Genomic DNA, 22,338 nt, shown 5'->3' on the forward strand with positions numbered 1-22,338 from the left:
AGAAGTGGCCAGTAGACCACTATAGCACTAGGCAAAAGAAATAATATCACTCAGCTAAGTTGAACATCCTGCTAAGTGTCTTGCGATTCACGGAATATGTTTTCATTGTACATGAGCTAAAGCTACCAAAAGTAGACGCTATGCAGTTTTCCCAAATGCTATGCTGTAGCGCCCTTGAAGTGCTTTTGTTGTTTACTCCCGATCCCCCATTTGAGCGCCGTCAAAGTAGTGGTAAAAGTAGAGGATAGATAGTAAGTAACCCAATTCGCTCGCGCCAGACATGCATTTCAAGGTATCATCCATGGTACATCATCCAGGTGTCGTGAGATGCGCTCAAAAGGAAAAAAGGAGGAAAATAGAAAACCCGGAAAAGGAGATGTGCCGCCCGTCTCCCCCAAAACACCCCTGTCCAAATATGCTTTGCTTGCTTACAACTTTCGCTTAAACATGTACGAGCCGTACATGCCGCCAACTTCGGCATTGGCCATGGGTATCTTTCGCATGCCCCAGAACGACGCCCCCAGCTTCCACGATCGCAGGCCCGAATCGCGAGGTCCATCCTCGGGCGAATGCCGCCGGACCATCCAGGCTCTGCTTCCAAACTCCGTGACCATCCAACCCAGTCGCTGAAGGGCCGGTGACTTCGACAGCCGACTGTAGAGGTTGTCCGTGACCTCGACAACCTCCAGTGGCGCCGAGAACTTCTTCATAATGGACATGCTGTTGCTGAATAGAGTGCTGAAATCCAATTCGGCCGCAGAGTAGTCGGACAGGTCAAGATACTTCAGTGTGTGGGGCACCCAGTCGAGTTGCATCTGCACGTCGTCGTCATCCTCGTCAGGCACGAACAGCCGGTCGATATCGATGAGCCTCAGACCCCGGCCCAGCGCAAGCTCTTCCAGGTGCTTGGTCAACGGTCTCAGCAAGTTGACATGCGAATCATCCATCTTGCTCCCCTTCAGACTCAGCGACCGTAAGGTGGGTGGTAGGGCTGGGAGAAGGCGGGTGACGTCCTCAACGTCAAACAGCTGGTGGCTACGCGCATCGGATGCAACACTGAGGAAGACCAGCGACCCATTGACTGCAGGGTGTGTTGCCAAAAACTCTATCACCACCTCTGCACTCAACAACGCGCACTTGGCCAGGTTCAGGTGCGTAATTCTGGCGGTGTGAGGAATGGACATGAGGGCTTCGTCCGTGATGCGGGTGCCGGCAACGTCCAAGTGGGTCAGGTTGCCCAGCGTAGGCATGAGCGTCTCGAACACCGCCGACGGGAGATTGATGCACTTGTGAAGCGAAAGGCGGGATATCGCAAGGCTGACCGGCCACTCAAATTTCGGTATGGCCGACATGGCGGCCTTGAAGTTGCCGGAAGAACATCCCGTAAAGTCGACGGCCTGTAGGCGAGGGAGATCGAGGAATAACTTACGTAGAACGTTCTCGTCGATCTCGTCATCGATATGCTCCTGAGCCAAGAACTCCCGTAGATATGGCGTGAACTCCAGGCACTGAAGCAGCGTCTCGGGGTCAGGTTGCGTGTAGTGGAGCGTTCTGCGGCGGTGGTGAAGAGTGTGGTAGGGTTGAAGTGGCTGAAGTCAAGCCTTCGCACAATAGTGCCCAACTCTTGGTTCTGGGAGACATGAGCCAAGAACTTGCGGAAGATCCGCGAGTGGGGGATGGTAATGTTTCTATACAAAGCATGGAGAGTTGCCGTATGCAGCGTCTTTGAAGTCAACAACAGTGACATCAAATCCACGTTGCGAGCAGAGATGCCGTTCGGAGGCACATCCAGCACGAGCAAGTCAATGATGGGACCTAGAGTTGTCTTAGTTAGGGACACACTTCAGTGGAGGGGGGAGGGGTTCTGATATCGGGGACCAGCTTACCGAGTAGTTCCAATGGCAGCCTCTCGATGGGCGCCTGGCCTGCCGTTGGTCGTCCTGGCAGCTTGGACGGGGTCGGCTTGTTAGAGGCGGGGGAGCGGACCACACGATCCTCAAGGCCTGCAAGTCACCAAAGCTCCGGCTTGCCTGCCTCCCTCTGACATCGATCTGCTTCCATCCTTGGAAGCCGTCAGCGGCCACGGCGGGGAACCAGCAGCCATGGAGCTTGCTCTGGGGCTGAGTCTTGGGCGGTAGGAACTGTCGGGTAGTTGTAGTGGTAGTGGCCATCTCCGGAGGCGGCGATGGCGACAGCAGCAGTGAGGAGGAGGAGGAGGATGGGTGGTGGGGTCGTCGTCTTCTACTACGGCGGCCTCGGCGGGCTGGGAGTAGGACGAGACTTTTGTGCTGGTGAATGTTTGGGCAAGGTCCGAGTCGTTCTCGCGTACGGAAGAAAAAGACGAGCGGCCGCTGCTCTTGTCTGATGAAGACCTTCTCTGGCTAAGGTCGGAGCCTTCCATGGCGGCTTGGTAGGGGACGGGGGCAGGTTTAATAGAACCCTGGAAGCGACAAGGCTCTGGCCGTGCGATGTCCGGAATGTTGGTCGATGCTGGGACCATGGTGGGTAACACGCGCCAGAGGGTTGCCAGAGGGCTGCCAGATAGCAGAGTAGACGAGACGAGGGTGCGTCTGGTCGGGTTGGGTTGGAACGAGAGCAGCGCGGCAGGTTCCAGACCCTTGCAAGTCTTATTTGTTATTTGCGTTTTAGCTTCCGAGCCAGGTTGTCTGTCGTCCGTCGTGTTGGAATAGCAATAATAGCCTGCAGGAGGGCCAGGACTCAGGAGGGCCAGGAGGGCCAGGAGGGGGAAGTGCAAGTGCCTGTTACAAGGCCTTTGTCGTGGGTGTCTCAAGCCGCAGCTGGGGACGTTGCGGATCGATCTTTTCTATTAGTCAAGGTGCTAGGCTTTTAGGTAATGTATTGCTGGCGAGATGCGGGAAATAATCAAACGGGACGGAGCCGTGCAAGATTATTAGTACGTAGGCAGTTGCGAATACCTAGGCCAGCAGTCCGTGACACGGCAGACACGAGAGGGAGCGAGGGGGAGAGACAGGCCGTGTCGAGAAGGAAGTCGATGGATGTTGTTTCTGGGTTCGCTACCGGATGCGCAGAGCAGGGAGCAGAATCGCCTTTTTTGGTTACATGTAAGTGACTTATGTCATGTTATGTGGATACAGCATGTATCTGCTCGGTTAGAGAGAGAGAGAGCGCGCTCTTGGCTGTTGCTTTTGGGGGGCCTTCTGTCACACAGCCAAAAAATAAAAAACCGCCTGGAACCCACTGGGTGTACCTGACTTATACGGGCATATAGCAGCAATACCTTATCCTATTTTTATTAATGCAAGAAAGACCAAGTAGGTACCGAAGGCACTGGGACATGAAGGGAAAAAACGAAAATTTCCTTTTCTTAAAAGCACGCCGCGCCCGCCCCCCCAGGCTGCAGCGCGAGGAGAAAGCAAGCTTGGGTTTCCATTAACAACGGATTGGGTAATGGAAACTAAGGAGTCATTCACCTTTGTCTGGTCAGCAGGTCACCTGAGCCAGCAGGTCCGAAATAAGGCCAACCGCCAGAGGGGGCCGTGGCAAGAGAAAAGGAAGAGAGAGGCCAAGCAGCTACTCTCTGCATTGTTTCTATTGGGTCAATCTTAAGTAATAGGAACCCTACGACATCCAGGGGTGACTATTACGCAACGGCAAAATAGAAGCCAAAGTAGCCTATAGCAGCCCTTCCAGGCCCCCTTCCAGGCCCCCTCCAAGACCCCCCAGCATCCTACACCCTAACCTTAAGAGTGCACTTTTTTGGTATTTGCTGTCTGCTGCTGCGCGCTGCACTGCAGCTAACCTTACCTCCGGTACCACTCGCGCGAAACCCCAATTGATTCTTTTTTTTTTGGCCTCTGTCTCAGTCGGGAAATCCGGGGTAAAGCCTAATGCTAATGCGCGGCGGCTCCCTATAGCCTAGTCATGCCCCTTGTACATCATTAAGTACCTGATGTATATATATGTTGGGGCCTGTCGTCTCGTCCATCCATTCACCGCATTACATAACCTAGAGCAAACATAGCGTCATTGGACATCATTATTGTCTGACTTCCAACCTCTCACGTCTTGACAACTAACGACATATCAAAAAGAGCAAACAAACCCCGAGTAACAGGTAAAAATAAATAATCAAATACAACCCGATAAGCCAACAATTATACAAGAACCCTCGTATCACATTGCACACAGTCCGCCGCCATAGCCGATCTGGCGAGACATCATTTCCCATCCGGCATGCGCACTAGACCTACCTATGTATGTACCTACCTACCTTAGGCACTCTTGGTACCGTAGCTGCGATATCGCATACAGCTGCTCGTTCCAGTCGGCGCCCGCCAAGATCGTTCGTGCCTAGGGCCGCGACAAGCTTTCGACACGGCACATCAGACCAGTGTCAAATCATCAGCTGATGGGTGATGGCGAGGCATGGCCGCATGGATCGTGTAGGAGCTGAAGCGACAGGAGAAGGAGGAGCGAGAGTGACTGACTTGACAGAGAGCCCTGACTCTTTCCCATCAATTGACATGCAGAATCTAAACCCCCGTCACCCCCTCGTCTCACCCCCGTATTCCTCCCATGGTTCTCATCTTCTTCTGGCTCTTGCCCAGGGACCCAGCAAGAACTGATACCCCCGCCTTGGCATATTCTAGAAAGTGGTGACAGGGCAGTAGGCTGGTAGGGGTAGTCCGAATTAAAAAATAAGGGGACCTGAACCTGTTGCCTGTGGCCGTTGCCAACCGAACCATGCGTACGTACGAACCACCGCCCGGGGGCCAGCTTACAAGTCCAGTTCATCCACCTAAAGCTTCACGTGGGCAATTTTTGTTGGCGCTGGAACCAAATTTGTCTACCATTTTTCTCGTACCATGTGACCCCCTCACGGCCCCATCCCCCAGACCAGGGGGCCTGATAGGTCAAGGAAACACCCAGTTACTGAAAGGGGTAATAGGTAAAAAAAGAAATACATGCCACTACATACCACCACAGTAGGGAGAGGCAGAGAGAGCTAACCCGCGAGCGGGCAGTCGTTTGTAGCCGCTGCCGCAAAATCGATCTATTCTATCTGTATGTGCGCGTGTGTGTCTGTTTACTGATCCAGAACGGGTGCATCTCCTCTGTCTCTCTCGGAAGCCGCACCACCCCTTGCGGCGGCTTTTGATCCGTTGTCAATCGACATGCAAACCACTCATCTCATCTTCTTCGCGATTCATCTGGACCCTCATTCGTCTGCTGCAAAAACCGAAAAAGCTGGATCTGGCTGTTGGGGCTGCTCTCTTGTGTCCAGCCGGGATTTGGTGTAGGCAGGCAGGCGACGCAGTCACCAGGCGTGCATGACAGGAGGCGAACTTTAGCCAATCGTCGGATCCTGTCCAGTCCGATCGATACAAAGCCACTTCGGGCCAGCTGAGCGCGCGCCATCCCTGCTGCCGGCCTTAGGAGTTACACAGGAGGCTCCGAGAGTATGTAATAGAAATTGGACCATTTCCTCGGGAACAACACCTCCCAGTTTTGCATCCTTAGGTCGATTAATGGCGCCATTCCAGACACCGGCAGACACGACCGACATTGGACATCTGCATCACGTTCCCATGCCTCCAAACCTCCATTTCGTCAGCTCACCGTATTCCCAAGTAGTCGCACGCAAGACCGTTTCCAGATAGCTGGCTTCGGCATATGTCCATTCGAACAATGTGTGTGTGTATACATGCAGCCCCCTTTGAAGAGGCTTCTATCCGACAAGCATATTGGGGCGGCGTGCTGGAACATCCAGTCCAGTCAGGCCTGCCCGGTACCACACCACCCCCAATTTATAATTCCATTTCATATCCTCATTACGCCTCGTTGGAGTGCTGTTGCTGTTATAATGAAAAGGCCCCCGGGATATCAACATTATGATTTATCCAGACGACGCAGGTCTTCGTTCCGCCCGACGCCAAAATCGACCCCCAAGAGGCAACCCAGTGCCACGAATGGCCAGAATAAGTACTTTAACAATGCGCAGCGCTTGCGCCATGGATCAGGTATTCGCTTCCAAATACTGTCCTCGCCAACGCCCGAACTCCTTCAAATGTGATTGTGATCGCTCAAATGTTATACGGAAAAGCATCTAAATGCGCTCGCTGTTGACTCCGAGCGCTCACCTGCCATTCACCTTCTTTCCGTTCTTCATGCGATTCTTGCAATTGTCGCAATACCATTTAGCTGCAAGCAAATGTTAGCGCCCGACGCATTCGACTCATCAGGAAGCGACTGTGTTTTGAACTTACTACTAGAGCTTGGTGCCGACTTCAGACCAACACATCCGAGATGGAACCACTCCTTTTCGCAGTCATCGGCATCGCACGCCACCATCTCCCCGTAGGAAACGCCGTTGCAGTAACAGTAGCGTGGCTCGTTGGCATCAATATCGCCATCCTCGTCACCATGTGCGCTGCTGTGGGCGTCCTCATCCACGGCTTGAGCCGCCAGTGCAGCTTGATGAGAAGCCCCTTTCTTGTGACTCCGTTTGGGCTTATCAGTCTGCGCATTCCGCGCCGACCGTGATCTTGACTGATCAGGGAAATTCCCTAGGGCAGGCGTCGATGGCTTGCTTGCCCGACCACTTTTGGTCGTAACCACTGTGGTGACGGTTTGTTGGGGCGTTGGTGTGCTGTCTGCCTTGGGCTCCGTCTCGTCCTTGGCCACAGAGCTCTTCCTGCTCCCGCCCAGAGCAATGTTTGTAGTGAGGCTCGGCTGCGGTGTATCCTCTTTGGGGTTCTCGGTTTTGACAGGCACGGGAGTCTCTTTCGGGGGCTTGACCTCTGTTGGCGGCCGCGACCCGTTCTGAGCGGGGTCTGCGTCGGAAGCAGGTGGTACAGCGCCATTGGGCCTATTCGAAGCAGATGAAGACGGCCGGAGTTTCGCGTTGTCAATATTCGATACATTCGAATTTTGCCGCGCCCTTGAGGTGACCGGACGAGCCGCAGTAGCAGATGGCGCAGGCGAGCTTCGAGCGACGGTCTTTGGGTCGGTAAAGTTGGGCATAGTGGGGAAATAGCTGCAAGCGAAGGCGAGAGGGTGGAGGGCAGACCGTTTTTGCTACACCGGGTCAGTTATACAATACTACGTTTTCAGGATATCGCCAACACGTACCTTTTCTTTGATTGCCCATTGACAGTAGGCAAAGCTTTGCGTTTCTTAGAGGCTGGAGCCGTTCCAGCTTCTGGAGTTGGAGTTGCCCTGGGGCTAGATGTCTTCGCCTTCGGGGCGCTGTTGCCGTAGACGCCGCTCAATGCTCGCTCCATAGGTGGTGCTCCGTTCGCTGTCTTGTCTTTGTTATTGTCGACCTTGCGTTTCTTCGGTGCCGGGTTGCCGTTCACAGGAGGTCCATTGGTAATTCCCAAGCCGACGGGCGTGTTCGCGTCTGCCGCCGCCTTACGTGACTTGCTGCCATTTGCAGCCCTTTTGTTCGGCTCGTGCCTCTGTTTCGCAGTGTCGTGATCGGCGTCCGCATCGGAAGCATGCTGCTGCTGCTGCTGCTGCTGCTGCTGTTGTTGTTGCTGCTGCTGCTGCTGCGTTTTTGCCCCTTCTTTGCAGCAACAGCTTGTTTTCTGGCGTCACTTCTAGCGGCCGCCTCTTCAGCGAGGCCTGGGCGGCCGCCGTAATCGCCTGGGCACCGTCACGGCGCGATCGCTCGGCAGCGTTTGCCTTGTTGACCCTGTTCTCGGGATAAGCCCAGTGTGTAGCGCTGCCGTATTTGGCTTCCTCGCTGAATTCATTCTCGAGGTGCGGCCAGACATCGTCGGCGCGACTTAATTGCTTCGACAGCGCTTCGTTGGCAGTCGATATCACGTGGTTTTTTCTCTTCTAGAGACACTAGCATCTCTTGGATCTTCAGAGCAGTGTGACGAAACAGCTGACGCCGGGGGAGATTGGCTGGATCGTACAGCGCAGCATTGTAGCTCTCGTCGGCCGAGGGCGCGGGCGGCAAGCTCCCGTTTGTACCGAAACCGGTTGAGCTATTCTGGGCGCTCATGGGCGCGGAGCCGGGCGCGACACTGCTCGCATTGTCGGTGGTCGGTCGAGGCTCGGGGGGTTTGACTTGAGGGCAACGTCGACGAGCTGGAAGAGGGTGTCTTCGGGAGCAAAGATCTTGGCGTCGACCTCCTTCAATAGGGTAAAGTGGCGGACGAGATCTTTAGGAAGGGATGTAATGGCATCGGTGAAGTGTGTAATGGCAGGGAAAATGTCGATGGGTTGGTCGTGGCCATGCGCCTCCCGACCGGCCAAGGAGGACGCAGCACCGAGCGCAGAGGCTGATGAGCGCTGAGGATTGGTGCGGGCCTGGCGAGCTGGCTGAGCTCGACGACTCGACGAAGGGGTGCCAGAGCTAGGCCCTGCCTCGGATTGGGGAGGCTTTGCGGTTCGCATGGTGGCCTGGATTGGGAGAAGAAGAAGGTGGTGGGCAGTTGGGGTGGTTGTGTTGAGTCGTGACAAGCAAAGTCGTGTCTCGATCGTGCTGGGGAGGGACGCCGCAAGAGATGAAAAGTTGGATCTCTCGAGCGCCGCGAAAAAACAAGCCGGGGGGACCTCGAAGTCTGGGATGGACGAAGGGAGACTATGTCATATTGCAATAGAAAGTATGAGAACCTATGCGCAGAAACACATGATCGAGGGATGCTACTGGGAACGTAGAGGGGATGCGCAAAAAGCGATCCAAGTGACCAGCTGCGAAAGACCTTGGGTTCGACTGCAACTGCTCGGGAGAATGGTGGTGGATGGGATGGACCTGGCCTACAGCTGGGACTGGACTGGATGGGATTGATTTGATGCACAGCGCTGTTCCCGGCACAGCACAACAGCACAACACGCTGCACCACTAAAAGCACGGCGACTTATGGGCGGTTGCCCGTCCCGGACTAGCTGCAAGTGCCTTTCTGCCTTTCTCGCGCAGCGCCAATGCGAACCGCAAAATGGCTGGATGGGGGTTCAAGTTTATCCGAAGCTGATAAGATAAGATCAGGGCGGTATGATCTCATCCTTCGACTTTTATGCATCTTGCACATCTTGGCTGGAAAGGGGTCAGTTTTCAGTCGCTTCAGCCTTAAGGTTACCTACTAAGATGTAGGTACCTAGTCGTCAGGCGAGCCGATCCACGGCATAAGTGTCTAATTAGCATTGAATACCTGCTCGGCCTTATAGGTTATGTAGTATATAACAATTAGATGAGGCTATGAGGCTATGAGGCTATATACCTACATGTTCGTTCCTTTGGATGTCTCACTGAAGACACATTCAGTGACGGGTGGGTCCGTGTTCTCGTGCCGCAATTTATTCAGGCAGATGGATATACGATATATGTTGGAAAAGAATATGCTTTCTACACACGCTTGATTTTATGTGCTATATACTTTGGGGTCCCCTATGGTCTACATGGGTATGCTTGTGGTGTATCGCAGCTTGTAAGTGGCAGCTGCCACAACATTAATAAGACTTCCTTGAACAAATGCAACGCCTGGGGGTGCACATTCTATAAAACGCTAAGGCGCACCATCAAATGCAGCAAAGAAACCCGTCCAACTGCCGACGGGGAACAAGCAAAAGACTGCGCTGATGCTCTCGACTCTCGAACAAAAACTTCGCTACTGATAGCCATGCTCATCCTTACTCCGTCTTAAGTCGCCTGCCTGACGTGCCCTCACGCTCCTTCTTCTGCCGCCACTGCCACTCAAGGAGCACTGGAATAAAGTGCCACAGGTCCATCTCAGGCCAAAAACACTTCAGGAAGAAGATGTGTGTATCTTCGTGACACTGCCACAGCATAAAGTCACTCAGTCGCATCACGTTACTAGTCCGGATGAAGATGTCGAGTGGAGGGCAGTCGGCCGTATACATGTGGCTGTTGATAGAATCCACAGTGATCGACTCCGCATCCTTGAACGGGATTGCCTTCTCCTTCCCCTTTGCTTCGGTTCGGGGCGAACCCGGGTTGAGCGTTGTTGTGGACGACACTGAATCGTCTACATCGGACTTCGCAGCCGGGTCCGGCGAGGCCTCTCGGAGTGATGTGGATGAATCCGTCCTCTTAGGTTGCTTGGATCTGATTGTCTCGGTAATTCTGGCTTGCGAGAAGGGCGTCGCTGGGGGCTCGGATGGTATCGAGAATTCATCCACTGTAGCCTTGATGGCGGCTGTCATTTCTGCTCTCGAGGTGTATGGGAAGCAAATGTTGAGTACCGCGCTAAAAGTAACGCCGTTAGCCCAGTCCAACGATGCTTCAACGGCGGCAAACCACGTACTCGGTATTATGTTTAGTCATCTCAATGGCTCTGTCGACAAAGGGCAAGACGTCATCAGGGATCAAGTCACGCTCTCCCAGCACGCGAATACCGGCGCCGTATCGATCGAGTAGCTCTCCGTGCTGGCACAGCTGTTCGAGCTTGAGCTTGGCCATCTTCATCAGCCCGCCAACTTCGGATTTCGGTCGGTTGAAGTTCTCGATGCTGAATGCGTAAACGGTGACGACCTTGACTCCGCACTTGTAGCATACTTCGAGTACCTGTCCGAGGCAGAGAGAGTCAGCTGTCAGTACCCAAATCACCAAGTCTGGCTGTCGGCGCATCTACCTTGGCAAGGGCCTCGAAGCCCATATTGTGACCTTCTATCGTCTCGATATGGTTGTTCTTGGCGAAGCGGCGATTGCCATCCATCTCGAAGGCGACATGCTGCGGGATAGGGCCCTGTCGCAAGGTGCCAATCAGTGTTTCGCGGGCCTGCCTAAGAGCCCATGCTATGGGTGGCAGTGTAGCAATCCATCTCTGGACGTTCGCATCCGCTTTAATAGACATGGTACCGGGTGTGAAGCGCCGAGCAGGAAAGAAGAAGCTGTCGCGTGGGTGTCAAATGCACTGGGTATCTCGTGGTGCTGCAGTTGGCGCCGTCGCAATACTCGCAATACCGGCTCTGGGACAAAAGAAAGAACGGGTACGAATGCCAGAAGTGGGCTGGGCTGGGGCGATGCGATGCGATGCGATGCGATGCGATGACTCTATTCGTAACACATAATATAGTTGTGTAATCCCTTCTTTTTCTTCTTCTTCTTCCCGACGAGGCACAAAGGAATGCTCTGTTGAAGGCGTACTAATTACACAAACATGGAGGGACAGCAGCAGAAAACGAACGGACGGCGACTAGTATTTGTGGTCTCTAGAGGCTTGGAGGTACTGTGGATGTCTTGGTTCATTCCTGCGTGGTGTGGTCAAAAACGTCGCCTTTTTGGACGTGGACGGCACGGAGCTTGGGCCATTCGTCATTGGTTCATTCAATTTCGCCTGCCTGTCGCTGCCACCCTTGCCCTTGTCGGTCGGTCGCTCTTGAATTACGAATTACCAGACCTCGGGAGAGAGGCCCGAGGTCGTCGCGGTGGTGCCATTGATTGGAACGAAATCGTGGCACATGAGTGACTGCAATCCAGCAAGAGCAATGGCGCATGGCCAGCCTCGAATATGGAAGGTTCAAGGCTGTTTTTAAGTCGAGGGGAGTCTGGAAGCTCACCTTTCGCACCGCAACTGCAGACACTGCTGCATTTTATGTTTCTGGAGCTCAGATATCAAGCCCGGCAACCTCCGTGCCGCTGGACGGTCCCCCGAGTAATGGATCAGTGATCCAATGGGTTCCAATATGCCTTGGTATGTACATATGTACATAGGTACCCATCAGGAAGATAGTATCCTGCAGCATGCTCTTTTGAGAGTTTTGAATATTTGCGACTTGCGTATCTTCAATTTTCCAATGCCCTCAGGCCAGCATGGTCAGATTGTTGCTCTGATTAATGTCTCGTATCAACCTTGGTTTATGTGAGTACGGAGGTGTTTCCATGGTCCCTATCGTCGTTGGTGGTGGCTAACAAGGTGTTCAGTGCTCAGTGCTCAGTGCTCAGTGCGCGCACTGCTCGCTGCTCACTGCTGTGAGCCTGTGACATGTGCTCGTAGCAAAGAGCGGGGCATCTGTTTAATGGCCCGTCGCAGCGCCTCATTCGCTAATTCCATCCACCACCCTTGCGCTTAAGGACAGACTGACACTTCAATTCAGCTCAAGTCCATGACCTAGCCTCGCATCCCCATCTTCGACCGCAGTAAGGCTGAAATAACCTCCCACTTCTGATGCCACGTCCGTCATTCGGAAAGCTTACTGCATGCCGATAGAACACTACGCACATTATAGAAGCGCGCCGCCATAAAGCTTTGCCGTTCGCTCTCTACCTAGCCCTCGGTCTTCTGATCGCAGTCCCATCCAGGACTCTTGCCATGACAGTGAACAGGTGACGTGGTATCATGTCTTTCACGAACGCACCCATCTCCCGTGGTCTTGTCTATGGACTCATCGGCACATCCATTGCTGCCAGCCTTCTGGACGTCAAGCACTACTGCTACATCCTGGTCGACACCCACCTTTGGCGGTTCCATCAGACATGGCGGGCGTTGATATTCCAGCTATGTTACACCAACTCCTCCGAGGTGCTCTTCGCCGGCATGACACTATACCATATGCGAACAATTGAGCGTTTCTGGGGATCGAGGAAGTACGCTGTAAGTTGCCGAGGACGATTGCACGAGGTACTCACTCAGGCTATATTTTTCGTTGGTAACTAATGCAACTGGTAGTCTTTCATCATCGTGACACTAATGCTTACGAGCATTTTAACCCTGGCATCCTCGCCTTCGTCCTGCGGCCACTTACCCTCGGTCTATTCAACTATCTCCCTGCAGGACCGACACCGGTTATATTTGCGGTGCTCGCCCAATACCATGCTATGGTACCGCACATGTACAAATATAGACTGGCCACATCGTCGTCCGCGCCGGCAAATGGGCAAGTCCCCGGCATTACGTTCTCCAACAAATCGTACATCTACATGATGGCCGGCCAGTTGGCACTGTCGCAGTGGCCCGGGTCACTCTTGGGCGCTCTGATCGGCTGGGTTGTGGGATACTCGTGGAGAATGGAGATCTTGCCACGATCGTTGACCAAGTGGCGGCTTCCCGGCTGGATGGTGGGAGTCCGTACGCAGCGACGAAGTGAGGAATTCGAGGGCTTGAGGCGCAGACTAGAAGGGGAGGACGCGTCGACCGCCACGACCAGTGGCGCACAAATAGGAGGAGAAGCTGGCCGACGCAGAACCATGGGCCAGCAGTTCATGGACACCTTTCGAGGAGCTTTCTAGAAATCGCTAACGAGACTATATGCTCTGTTAAATAAAGTGCCTACATACGTACATTCGTCGAAGCCAACAAGTGATGTGTGGGAGCTGGACCTGCAATGAAAGTATATGCATGCGGTCCTTCAGGATTTGGGCCCGCTACCGTGGATTCGAATATCGGTTGGTCCCTTCAGATGGCACACCAGGGCGTAGTAATAGCTGTAGCTGGCCGCAATGGCTAGCAAGTGCGATCATAGCTAAACGATGCCCAAGTATAAGAATAGGCTTATAGTCAACGCTAATGTGTACGGCTTACTATTTACGAAGTGACTCTCGTACAGCGGCCTGCGTACGGAATGCAGTAGGCGCTGGCTTGTCTTAGCTGACTGAGCCTCGACACCCATGCCTCCTGCCACTCGTGCCCAGCGGCAGATAGGCGAAATTAACGGCATGCACGTATCCATGTATAGGTATATTCAATATTTCTCTCTCCAACCAGCACCGCTGCAACGTGGCGACGCGGGTAGAAGAAACACCAAAGGTTTGCACACAGCCCACTGCATCGGCGGTCATCCAAACCTACCTATCATCTAACATACCAGGCCCGCGCCGCTGGCAGGGTCTGTGTGGGTGTTTGTGCTGTGTAATGTGTTCGGCTGATAGCCGTGCCGCACAGATGTGGGCAGGGTCTCACCTCAAGCTGTGTGACTGACCACTTCGCAACCTTACTCTTAAGAACGATGCCCCGTACTCTGCCCGACTCCCCGACACCGGCTGAGCCTCGCACGCCGTACGCGTAGCATCATCTGGTAGTTCTTAGTCGGAGGAGGCAATGCTCAGTAGCTCATCACGAGTGAATGCCGAAGCCAAACGTTCGCTTATTTATAGAAATGTTTGTGGGTTGGCTTAGCGAGCACACGACTGCGTCGGTCGCATATGCCAGATGAAGAAAACCCAGTCCCTAGTAAGCAGCATGCAGTAGGCAAAGGGCGTAGAGAGAAGCACGGCGAATGAACACGCAATATTAGGGGAAACATTTTTGGACAGACTTTCTAGAAAGGCACGCCAGCCACGCACGTTACGCCCGGGGCTAGCAAGAGGAAAAGATCATTGCAGAGTGCAGGCCTCGATGTGATTCACCAGATTCTTCTGGGACTATTGCCTTTCTGGGGAGGCTAGCTGGGGATCCCGCCAGGCCGACCACCTGCGTCGTTACTGTAAATGGCAGATTAGCAGGGATTGAGGGGGGTGTTGCAGTGTTCCAGCCTGTCAGCCATTTCTTATTTTACATACGCCCAATTTAACATGCCCCTAACGAGTAACTTTCTTTCTTGCGCTGACCCGCCGGGACCTGCATAAGCCGCTATTTCCATTCTTCAAGGTACCTGGAGCAGCGATCCGGCGCTGCCACAGTACCTACCGCATGGCATTTCCTCTGCCTGCCACACCAGAGTGACCACACCCCATCATCCCATCCTTGTCCATCTGTCGTCCAACCCCATACTTCAAATGTAATAATCAGCCGCCGCCGGCAGAAGCGTTCCATCATCAATTCCCAATTCCTCCTTTTTTCCCTGTTCTGCACTGCACTCACTACATACCACTTTTCCTTCGATCGATACCCGGCACTCATTGCTTCTTCGCTATATTCCACTCACCTTCGCCCGCCCTTGCGCCCTATAATAAGACTTCTTGTTGGATAGTTATATTTCGCATTCCTCCCGGCCTTTGTCTTCTCGCGCGTGTTCGATAATCTCCGCGTTCCCTATTTGTCTGGTGTACCCCGTAAAAAAAAAGTACATAGCCGCCCGGAAATTTGGCCCTCGAGTTTCGCGCGTCTCCCCATCCATGGTACGGAACCATCGATCGATTCCGTAACGAACACCAAACCGCGGATCAGGCAAGGTAGAGAGAGGAGAAAAATTCGGAAAGAGCCATAGGTCGCTTCGAACACTATACCATGTCTTTGCTGTGACGACGAGTGCGATCCATTAAAGATTGTTATTGTTGGTGCTAGGAAGTCGGTCGTAGGAGTCCAAGATGAACGCCTTCTCTAGTCGAGGGCCGGGTGCCAATGGCTATGAGGGAGGAGGGATTCGACCACTGCAACCGTTGCAGCCGTTGCGCACGAATCAGGGACCGAAACCAAACCTGCTCGTCGACGGTTACAGGCACGACGCCGATAATGGCGACACGAAGCCGCGCTATAATCCTGTAGGACATGCCCATCTTGACCATGCCCGGCGGCCCCTCCTAGCATACTAATTTATTTGCGTAGATGAACCCCGATAGAGTGCAGAGCTCGGTGCTTGTAGATCTAAAAGACCCCGTGCAGGTACATCTGCTTACCGAAACTGCTATACTCGACAGCAAAGAGTACGAGATCCTGTCCCAGGAGGAGGTGGACGACTTGAAGAAGCAATGCCAACTCCTCAACCAGCGGATAGAGAAGACGCGCTCCAGTCTGGCCATCCAGTCCAAGTATCGAGATGCTGCCATCTCCATGGCCAGGCTATACTCGCCGACCAACCCCAAGCGAGGCCTCTTAGGGAACAGAGCATCCGGAGGCGACGCCGCTCGCGAGGCGGAAGCTGAGCGGGAAGCGATACAGAAGAAATGCGAAGAATTGGCCTCGGAGCTCTGGCAGTTGGAGAAGCGCGTGATGGAACCGCAAAGGAGGCTGCTCCAGCACACCGCCGGCATCCTGCAGATGACGCACAAGGTTGCTACAAAGGGCACATCAACCCCCAAGATGCCATCGCTGAACGGCATACCCGCAAGCCCCGAAAGCATGTTTACCGGGTCGAATGGTCGGAACAGCCTAGAGCCGCCAGACGACTTACTATTCGACGAAGGAAGCTTGTATCAGTCCATCGAGGACATGGCCAACTTTGGTGCTGATATTCCGAAGAAGAATACCATAGAGATACCCCCAAAATCGCCCGTACGACAACAAACCAAAGAGCTGACGGAAGAGAGTGACCGGTTACGCATGGAAAACATCCAGCTCAAACAAGAAGCGGATTCTCTAAGGACACAACTGGAGGAACTCAGGGGCAAGGTAACAACGACCAGTTGATAACCGACACAGAAAGGAAGTTGGAGATGTACAACCAACAGCTTCGGGAGCTCGTGGTGAACGCGAATCCGGCCAAGAACGGCGCCTACAAAGCACCCCCTTCTGGTCAGCTAGAACCCGGCGACATGATAGGCAGCCACCTAAACTACCTAGAAGGAGCGCTGGCAGAGATCAGAAGCAGCCAAGGCAACAACCCCGAAGCCATAGAGGCCTTCCATACCGCCAATCAGCAGATGCAGGCGCTTCTCCTGTCACACGGCAGCGTTGGTTATCCTAGCCCACCTCTAGAGGAGGCTGATCTGAACGATCAGTTCGATTACATGCAGGACGGTATTCGCGAGGCAGGACAGCTTATGGAGCGAGCCGCCGCCCTTTCGACGGCAAGCTCGGCAGACAAACAAAAGGGGGAGCAGTCTGAGGCTGTCCTTATGGGTCTGTGGGATATCATCCAGGCAGGCCTAGCAGATGCCGAGCAGCGCAAGCGCGACCGTAGGAAGACGCGCATGGACAAGGGTTACAATCCCGAGGAGGAGGACATGTCCGACAACGAGGGCTTCGACCCCAATGAGACTTACTCGCTACAGGCCTTCTCCGCCAAGGTACAGTGGCTCTTCTCACAGGCTGCTAGCCTCAAGGATAAGCAAGGTGTCCTTCAGCGGCAGATCAAGCAGCAGCGCGAGCTGAACAATAAGTCGGACGTGGAGAAGGAAGAAGCCATGAAGGCCAAGGACGAGGAAATTGATCAAACGCGTAGCCAATTAGCCCAGCTAGAAAGGGAGGCGGACGGCATACGCCAACAGCTCTCCGATGCCCTAACGGAGCTCGACACAGCGCATAACAGCCAGAAGAAGATGGACTCGGAACAAGAGGCAGCTATCAAGGAAGCCACGGAGAAGCTCAAGGAACGCAACGCCAAGATTGCGTCGATGGAAGCCGACAGCCGGGATATCCAGATGCGCCTGTCAACGGCCGAGGCCAACGTCGCCATCGCCAAGGCGCAGCTTCGGGACGCCAACGAGGCCAAGAGCACGGCGGACAAGGCCGTCGCCGCGAAGGGAGGCCGACGTCACGGCCAAGGCGGACGAGCTAAAGGCCAAGCAGTCCGAAATCGAGGAGCTGATGGGCCAGTTGGCCGAGTTTAAGATGCGCGCAACCATGGCCGAGGCGGAGCTGGACGGCGCCTACGGCAGCCGCCGCGAGCGCGCTCTCGAGGCTGCGGCCCTCTACGACAAGGACGGCACCAAACAGCTGCAGGCCCGGGTCGACGAGCTCCAGCCTCGCGTCGCCGAGCTCGAGACGGAGCTGCGCGGCACCGTCAAGGACCTCAAGGACATCACCAAGCAGGCCATCGATGCCGAGGCCAAGATCGCCGACCTCGAGGCCGAGCTCGACAAGACGTCCCAGCAGGCCCGCCGCGAGAAGGAGGAGCTCCAGGAGGCCCTCGACCGCGAGAAGCTTTCCCGTGGCGCTCTGAGCCCCGGCATGATGCCCCTTTCCCCTGGCGGATCGCGCGGCAGCTCCATCGTGACGGACTCCTACCGCGAGGCCCTCCGCTCCGAACGGAAGAAACACGACGAACAACTCAGGGTAAGTACTGTTTTTCTCATTTACGCACTCGCCCAGACCGAGCCACCTACACCCAAATGCCGAAACGTAACAAAAAGCTGACCAATCTGCAATACAGGCCGAGCAAGCAAACCGCAGAAAACTCGAAGAAGAGCTCCGCGCACTCAAGAGAGCCCAAGGCCCCGGCAAGAGCCCCCTCAGCCCGCGGGCATAACCTCGAAAGTCCTTGCTGGCACCTCCATTTCGACTCCTATCTTTTGCTCCTCCCTTTTTGCGGTTTATATCAAGACCCCTCACGATTGTTACTCATTATATATGACCCCCACACACTCCTATTCATATGATGTTTCCTCGCTTATTACTACGTCCTCTGGCCTGGTCACCACATATCTCGTCGCACACTTATTCATCCTACCTGTTCGCCTGTACAAATTACTCTTATCTCTCACGACACAAACGCTCTACACCTACCTACCCACTTCTACTTGTTGGGTGGCGGGTCTATTTGGGTTTGGACATATGAGCCCATTCATATAGACTGCGCTCCATTATTGGTTTTTGCTTCTTTTTCTGGCTGTTTTGCTTTTATTTTATATTTTTTGGGTAGAAAGGGATTGTGGGACAGGGCAGATGTGCCTGCCTCCCTTTCCCCTTGGAGAACATATGGTGGCACTTGCATTGGCTGGTTTGGTGGGAATGAAGACTATTGGATCTATCTATCTTGCTGTTTGTTGCTACTATAGTACATATTTGGTCGTCCGGGGTGACGGGTTAAGAAATGGTTACAGCCGGAGTGGTGGACTAGGCGAACACGCCTCACATGATGTGTATGTATTTTATGTATTCGAAGAGAGCCACTATGTTTGGCTGACACATTGTGCTTGCCCATTGGTAGGCCGAGCGTCGTGTTATGTTACGTTTCACATGGTCTTGAACATTGAATAGAGTGATCATACATGGATGATGGATTCATGACTGCTTTACTTAGGAAACTCGCAACGTTTCCAACTAGACGAAAACTCGGTGGAAGCGTTGTCTATGTGGTAGGTCTGGAGTGCGATTGTACTCGAGTTAAACATCAAATACTATAACAGAGAAAATCATGATAGTTTGGGACACGTGCAGAGCCTTTGTATGCTGCTACCAGCGTTATGGTCTATTATCAATAGTGACTTCGTAGCTAGAGAGCCAATTTCCACTACCTGGACGATAAGCGTCCAGGGCTGGGTATCTTAAATCATACGGTATTAGTGGCCCATCATCCCAAGCCTCATCCCCTTTTTGTACATGATACAGAACCCCAGCTGACAGGCCCTATTGTAAGTTCGTTGCGTCGTAAAAGCGATGGTACCTTTCCTTCATCCCCACCCATCAAAGTCCATGCATGAAAAACCAATATCATTATGTCATCCGTCATTGCCTTGCGCGCCAGAAATGTTGAACGTGTAGAAACGAAAGAGCTCGTAACGTCTTCGATGAAATTAGGAAGCAGTCGACGACTTTACAGCATCATCAGACCAAAACCGGCAGCAGCAAGGAAAGCACCAGCCGGGGCAACAGTCTTCATGGCAGCGGGGTTGGAAGAAGTCTGAGAAGGTGCCTCCTGTCCGTTGGTGGCGGTGGAGGTTGACTCGGCCTGAGTCTTGGTGGTGAAAGTGCTACCATCGCTGGTGACAGTGGTCTCGACCTCGGAGGTGTTGGTGGTAACGGAGGCAGATTCAGACTGAGTCTCGGAGGGGCTCGCGCTGTCGGTTCCGCTAGCGGAGCTGAAGATGGTGGACTTGCCAACGGTGGAGGTGATGGAAGAACCATCAGACTCAATAGTGGTCACAACGTCCTGGGTGCTAATAGGGACGGGGACGCCGCCAAAGATGGTAGTCTGTCCAACGGTGGAGGTGATGGTTGATCCATCGGAGGTGATGGTGGACAGAATGTCAGAGGTCGTCACTGCGCTCTGGGAACCTGTAGCAGTTGCCGAGCTAGTCAAAGAGTCCTGTATATTTTGTAAATATTTGATCGAAACAGATGTCAGAATACGTCGTTTTCACTTACACCAGACTTGCCAGTGGCAGTCACCGTGGTGGTGGCAGAGGGAGCCGAGCCAGTGACGGAGCCGCCAATGCCTTCGATGTCAATACCAACGGAAGCGCATTGCGTCTTGCCCCACGCCTTGACGACGTTGGCATCTCCCTGAGGGCAGGATTGATCCGAGCAGTCTCTAATGCCGTAGATGAAATCCTTGTTGGAGCACAGGCAGCGCCAATCACCGCCGCTGCAGTTGAAGTTGGAGGCCTGGTTCACCATGTTGGGAATGCAGATGGTCTATATGGTGGTATAGTTAGCACCTAGTGGGCAAGGACGGTTTCAACATGCTTGATGAGTGCAGGGAGATAGTACTTACGCCACACTTAGGGAAGCCATCAGGGAGTGACTGGGCCGAGACAAGGGCGGAAGCACCCAGGATCATGATAGCACTCTTCATTTTGGCGGGGGTGTATTGGTTCGAGAGATCTGCCGACGAAGAACTTGTGAGTATTGTACGGATGTGTTTAGTCTGAACAAGAAAATGATGCTCGAAACGGTGCCAAAAGGACAAGATAGGCGAGAAGGCTTGTTCTGCAGAAAGGCTTGGGGGATGCTGTGGATGTTTGGATGAGAACGGTGAAAGTCTGAAAGTTGGAGTGCGATGTGGAAGAAGAAGAGACTTGGGAGACGAGCAGAGGGGATTTGGGGATTCAAATGGGCCTTGACTGCAGAGATTTGTCTTGGTTGGACGTTGCTGGGAAGTCTCGGGGAGGACAGGAAGAGAGGCAGGGAAGGCGCGATGGTTGGCGTGAGAGTTTTGACCGATGATGTGTACAGAAGCCGTCTCAGATTACTCGCGGCAGGTGCAACTGCGACTGCGAGTACAGAGGCTGGAGTTCTGACGAGAGTACATGTGTGCAGTTGCAACACGGTATAGGGAAGGTGGTCCAGGGAAAGAGGGAAGGAAGGGGCCGGCAACACTTGAAGCCACACTTGCATCCCATCCTATCCCATCCCGTGTTTCGTTTCTGATGTCTGGCAGGCAGCCCCGTTCCGGCAAGCAGTGTCTGAGCAAGTGGGTGGCAGACAGTGTTGACTTACATCTCTTGAAAGTGATTAGTGGGAGTATTAGGTAAGTAGGTCGGGATGTGGTATTAGAGGTCGAAGAGTGAGGATCCTTGTGTGGTGGTTGAGACCAGGGAGAGAGTCGAAGGGGAGGGAGGGCGGCAGGTCGTTATATAATCCCATCGTCTACCATCTGCGAGCTGGCAAGCCTGTGTTTCCTTGGTCCTGCAACTCAATTCAAGCCTGTTCTACAGACCGACGATGCAGACCTACTACGTAAGTCGTGTATTGACTGCCCTCTTTTTCCATGGCAGCTTGTCATTCGCTAGTATGTCCCATCCATGCCACGCGGGTTTAAGTTGCTTTGCAGGGTGCAGCCGCTAGCAGCACGTCGTGGTATTTGCACCAACCTCCCTCTCCACTTGCTCTACGTAAAAGCTCTGCCCCTGTCTGCCTAGCACCTGGGCATCGACCTCCCCGACGAGCCAGCTCCTGCTAGCACCGCAATTGTCACCTACCTTCGCATCAGAATCGTTCGCATTTGTTTCCCGCCCGCCTTCCCTAGTTCAATCGGTGGCTGTAGCGTGCCCGCCGTTCATCTCAACCCGCCATTGCTTACCTCATTGTGGGGGGGGATTTCTGTGACCCGTTTTTTTGTTTCTTGGGAATCGAAGCTCTGACAGGAACTACAGTACATCATCACCTCTCGCGGGCCCGGCAAGCCGGCTCGTTCAGGCTAGTCTGTGTCTTGGAGGGGCTCAGGGGGAAGAGGATATGCACATGGGCCATGATATCAACAAAGAAGTGATCCATTGACTGCTGTCTGGCTCGGCGCCATCGAGGCAGATCTGCGATTCTACGGTTGTGACGGCTCCAATCGAGAGCCAACAGCGCTGAAAGAAGAAAGCACACCAACGTCAACCAATCTACCTACTGCTGGTAGTGTTGGCAGAATGCTGGTACTAGCCTTGTTTCCTTCTTCGAGCTGCACGACGTACTGTAAGGATACAGCGACCTGGGCATGGGCCTGGGCCTTGTCTTTTCCCCCTACCCCAGTCGCCCACCGCCTACCCTACCTACTGCCATGTGCAATCGAATAGTTCAACTGTTCTGGTCAATAAGATTTGCTCGACCAATGGCATGTATGTACGACTAAACCTATGCCCCTGCCATTTCCCGACCATGATATCCTGTTTTATACCTGGCCTAGCTCGGATGAACATAGTGTGGTGCTACCGAGCTCGTCTTGATCTTGATTACATACATACCTGTCAAGCTCACCTTGCGGACTGACGTCCTCTATTTGATGCAGCATGGGCCAGCAGATTTATTGCCTACCTGTTGTAGATGTCTTCATCGTCACCTGGCTGGAGATGGATGGCGTACATGCAAATTACGGCTGGCGTGCTGCATGTTTCACGAAAGATCGGTTTCAAACCATCAT

At 53.7% G+C, this 22,338-nt stretch overlaps 6 protein-coding genes across 6 annotated transcripts; 2 read left to right on the plus strand and 4 right to left on the minus strand.

Moving 5' to 3' along the window:
• Window positions 1–428: 428 nt before the first annotated feature.
• Window positions 429–2,500, minus strand: PG997_000869 (F-box protein; the record flags this gene model as incomplete). Its single annotated transcript, XM_066805184.1, has 4 exons — window positions 429–1,508; window positions 1,640–1,815; window positions 1,887–2,003; window positions 2,194–2,500. 4 exons carry the CDS (start codon window positions 2,498–2,500, stop codon window positions 429–431), a joined length of 1,680 nt encoding a protein of 559 aa, XP_066674957.1.
• A 3,618-nt stretch (window positions 2,501–6,118) lies between these two features.
• Window positions 6,119–8,391, minus strand: PG997_000870 (uncharacterized protein; the record flags this gene model as incomplete). The annotated part of the gene is given in 6 exon segments (XM_066805185.1): window positions 6,119–6,183; window positions 6,249–7,018; window positions 7,114–7,571; window positions 7,582–7,827; window positions 7,838–8,047; window positions 8,074–8,391. 6 exon segments carry the CDS (start codon window positions 8,389–8,391, stop codon window positions 6,119–6,121), a joined length of 2,067 nt encoding a protein of 688 aa, XP_066674958.1.
• A 1,233-nt stretch (window positions 8,392–9,624) lies between these two features.
• PG997_000871 (Di-trans-poly-cis-decaprenylcistransferase) lies at window positions 9,625–10,808 on the minus strand (the record flags this gene model as incomplete). Its single annotated transcript, XM_066805186.1, has 3 exons — window positions 9,625–10,201; window positions 10,260–10,519; window positions 10,587–10,808. The coding sequence occupies 3 exons, from the start codon at window positions 10,806–10,808 to the stop codon at window positions 9,625–9,627; spliced, it is 1,059 nt and encodes a 352-aa protein (XP_066674959.1).
• Window positions 10,809–12,293: 1,485 nt separating this feature from the next.
• PG997_000872 (DSC E3 ubiquitin ligase complex subunit 2) lies at window positions 12,294–13,183 on the plus strand (the record flags this gene model as incomplete). The annotated part of the gene is made up of 2 exons (XM_066805187.1): window positions 12,294–12,548; window positions 12,656–13,183. The coding sequence occupies 2 exons, from the start codon at window positions 12,294–12,296 to the stop codon at window positions 13,181–13,183; spliced, it is 783 nt and encodes a 260-aa protein (XP_066674960.1).
• Window positions 13,184–15,199: 2,016 nt separating this feature from the next.
• On the plus strand, window positions 15,200–18,018 carry PG997_000873 (uncharacterized protein; the record flags this gene model as incomplete). The annotated part of the gene is given in 5 exon segments (XM_066805188.1): window positions 15,200–15,373; window positions 15,438–16,220; window positions 16,235–17,281; window positions 17,340–17,825; window positions 17,923–18,018. The coding sequence occupies 5 exon segments, from the start codon at window positions 15,200–15,202 to the stop codon at window positions 18,016–18,018; spliced, it is 2,586 nt and encodes an 861-aa protein (XP_066674961.1).
• Window positions 18,019–19,305: 1,287 nt separating this feature from the next.
• PG997_000874 (uncharacterized protein) lies at window positions 19,306–20,286 on the minus strand (the record flags this gene model as incomplete). Its single annotated transcript, XM_066805189.1, has 3 exons — window positions 19,306–19,797; window positions 19,857–20,126; window positions 20,206–20,286. The coding sequence occupies 3 exons, from the start codon at window positions 20,284–20,286 to the stop codon at window positions 19,306–19,308; spliced, it is 843 nt and encodes a 280-aa protein (XP_066674962.1).
• Between the last annotated feature and the right edge of the window lie 2,052 nt (window positions 20,287–22,338).

The sequence above is a fragment of the Apiospora hydei genome (assembly GCF_038363865.1).
Source record: "Apiospora hydei strain CBS 114990 chromosome Unknown utg000002l_segment0_segment0, whole genome shotgun sequence".
Taxonomy (NCBI): Eukaryota; Fungi; Ascomycota; class Sordariomycetes; order Amphisphaeriales; family Apiosporaceae; genus Apiospora; species Apiospora hydei.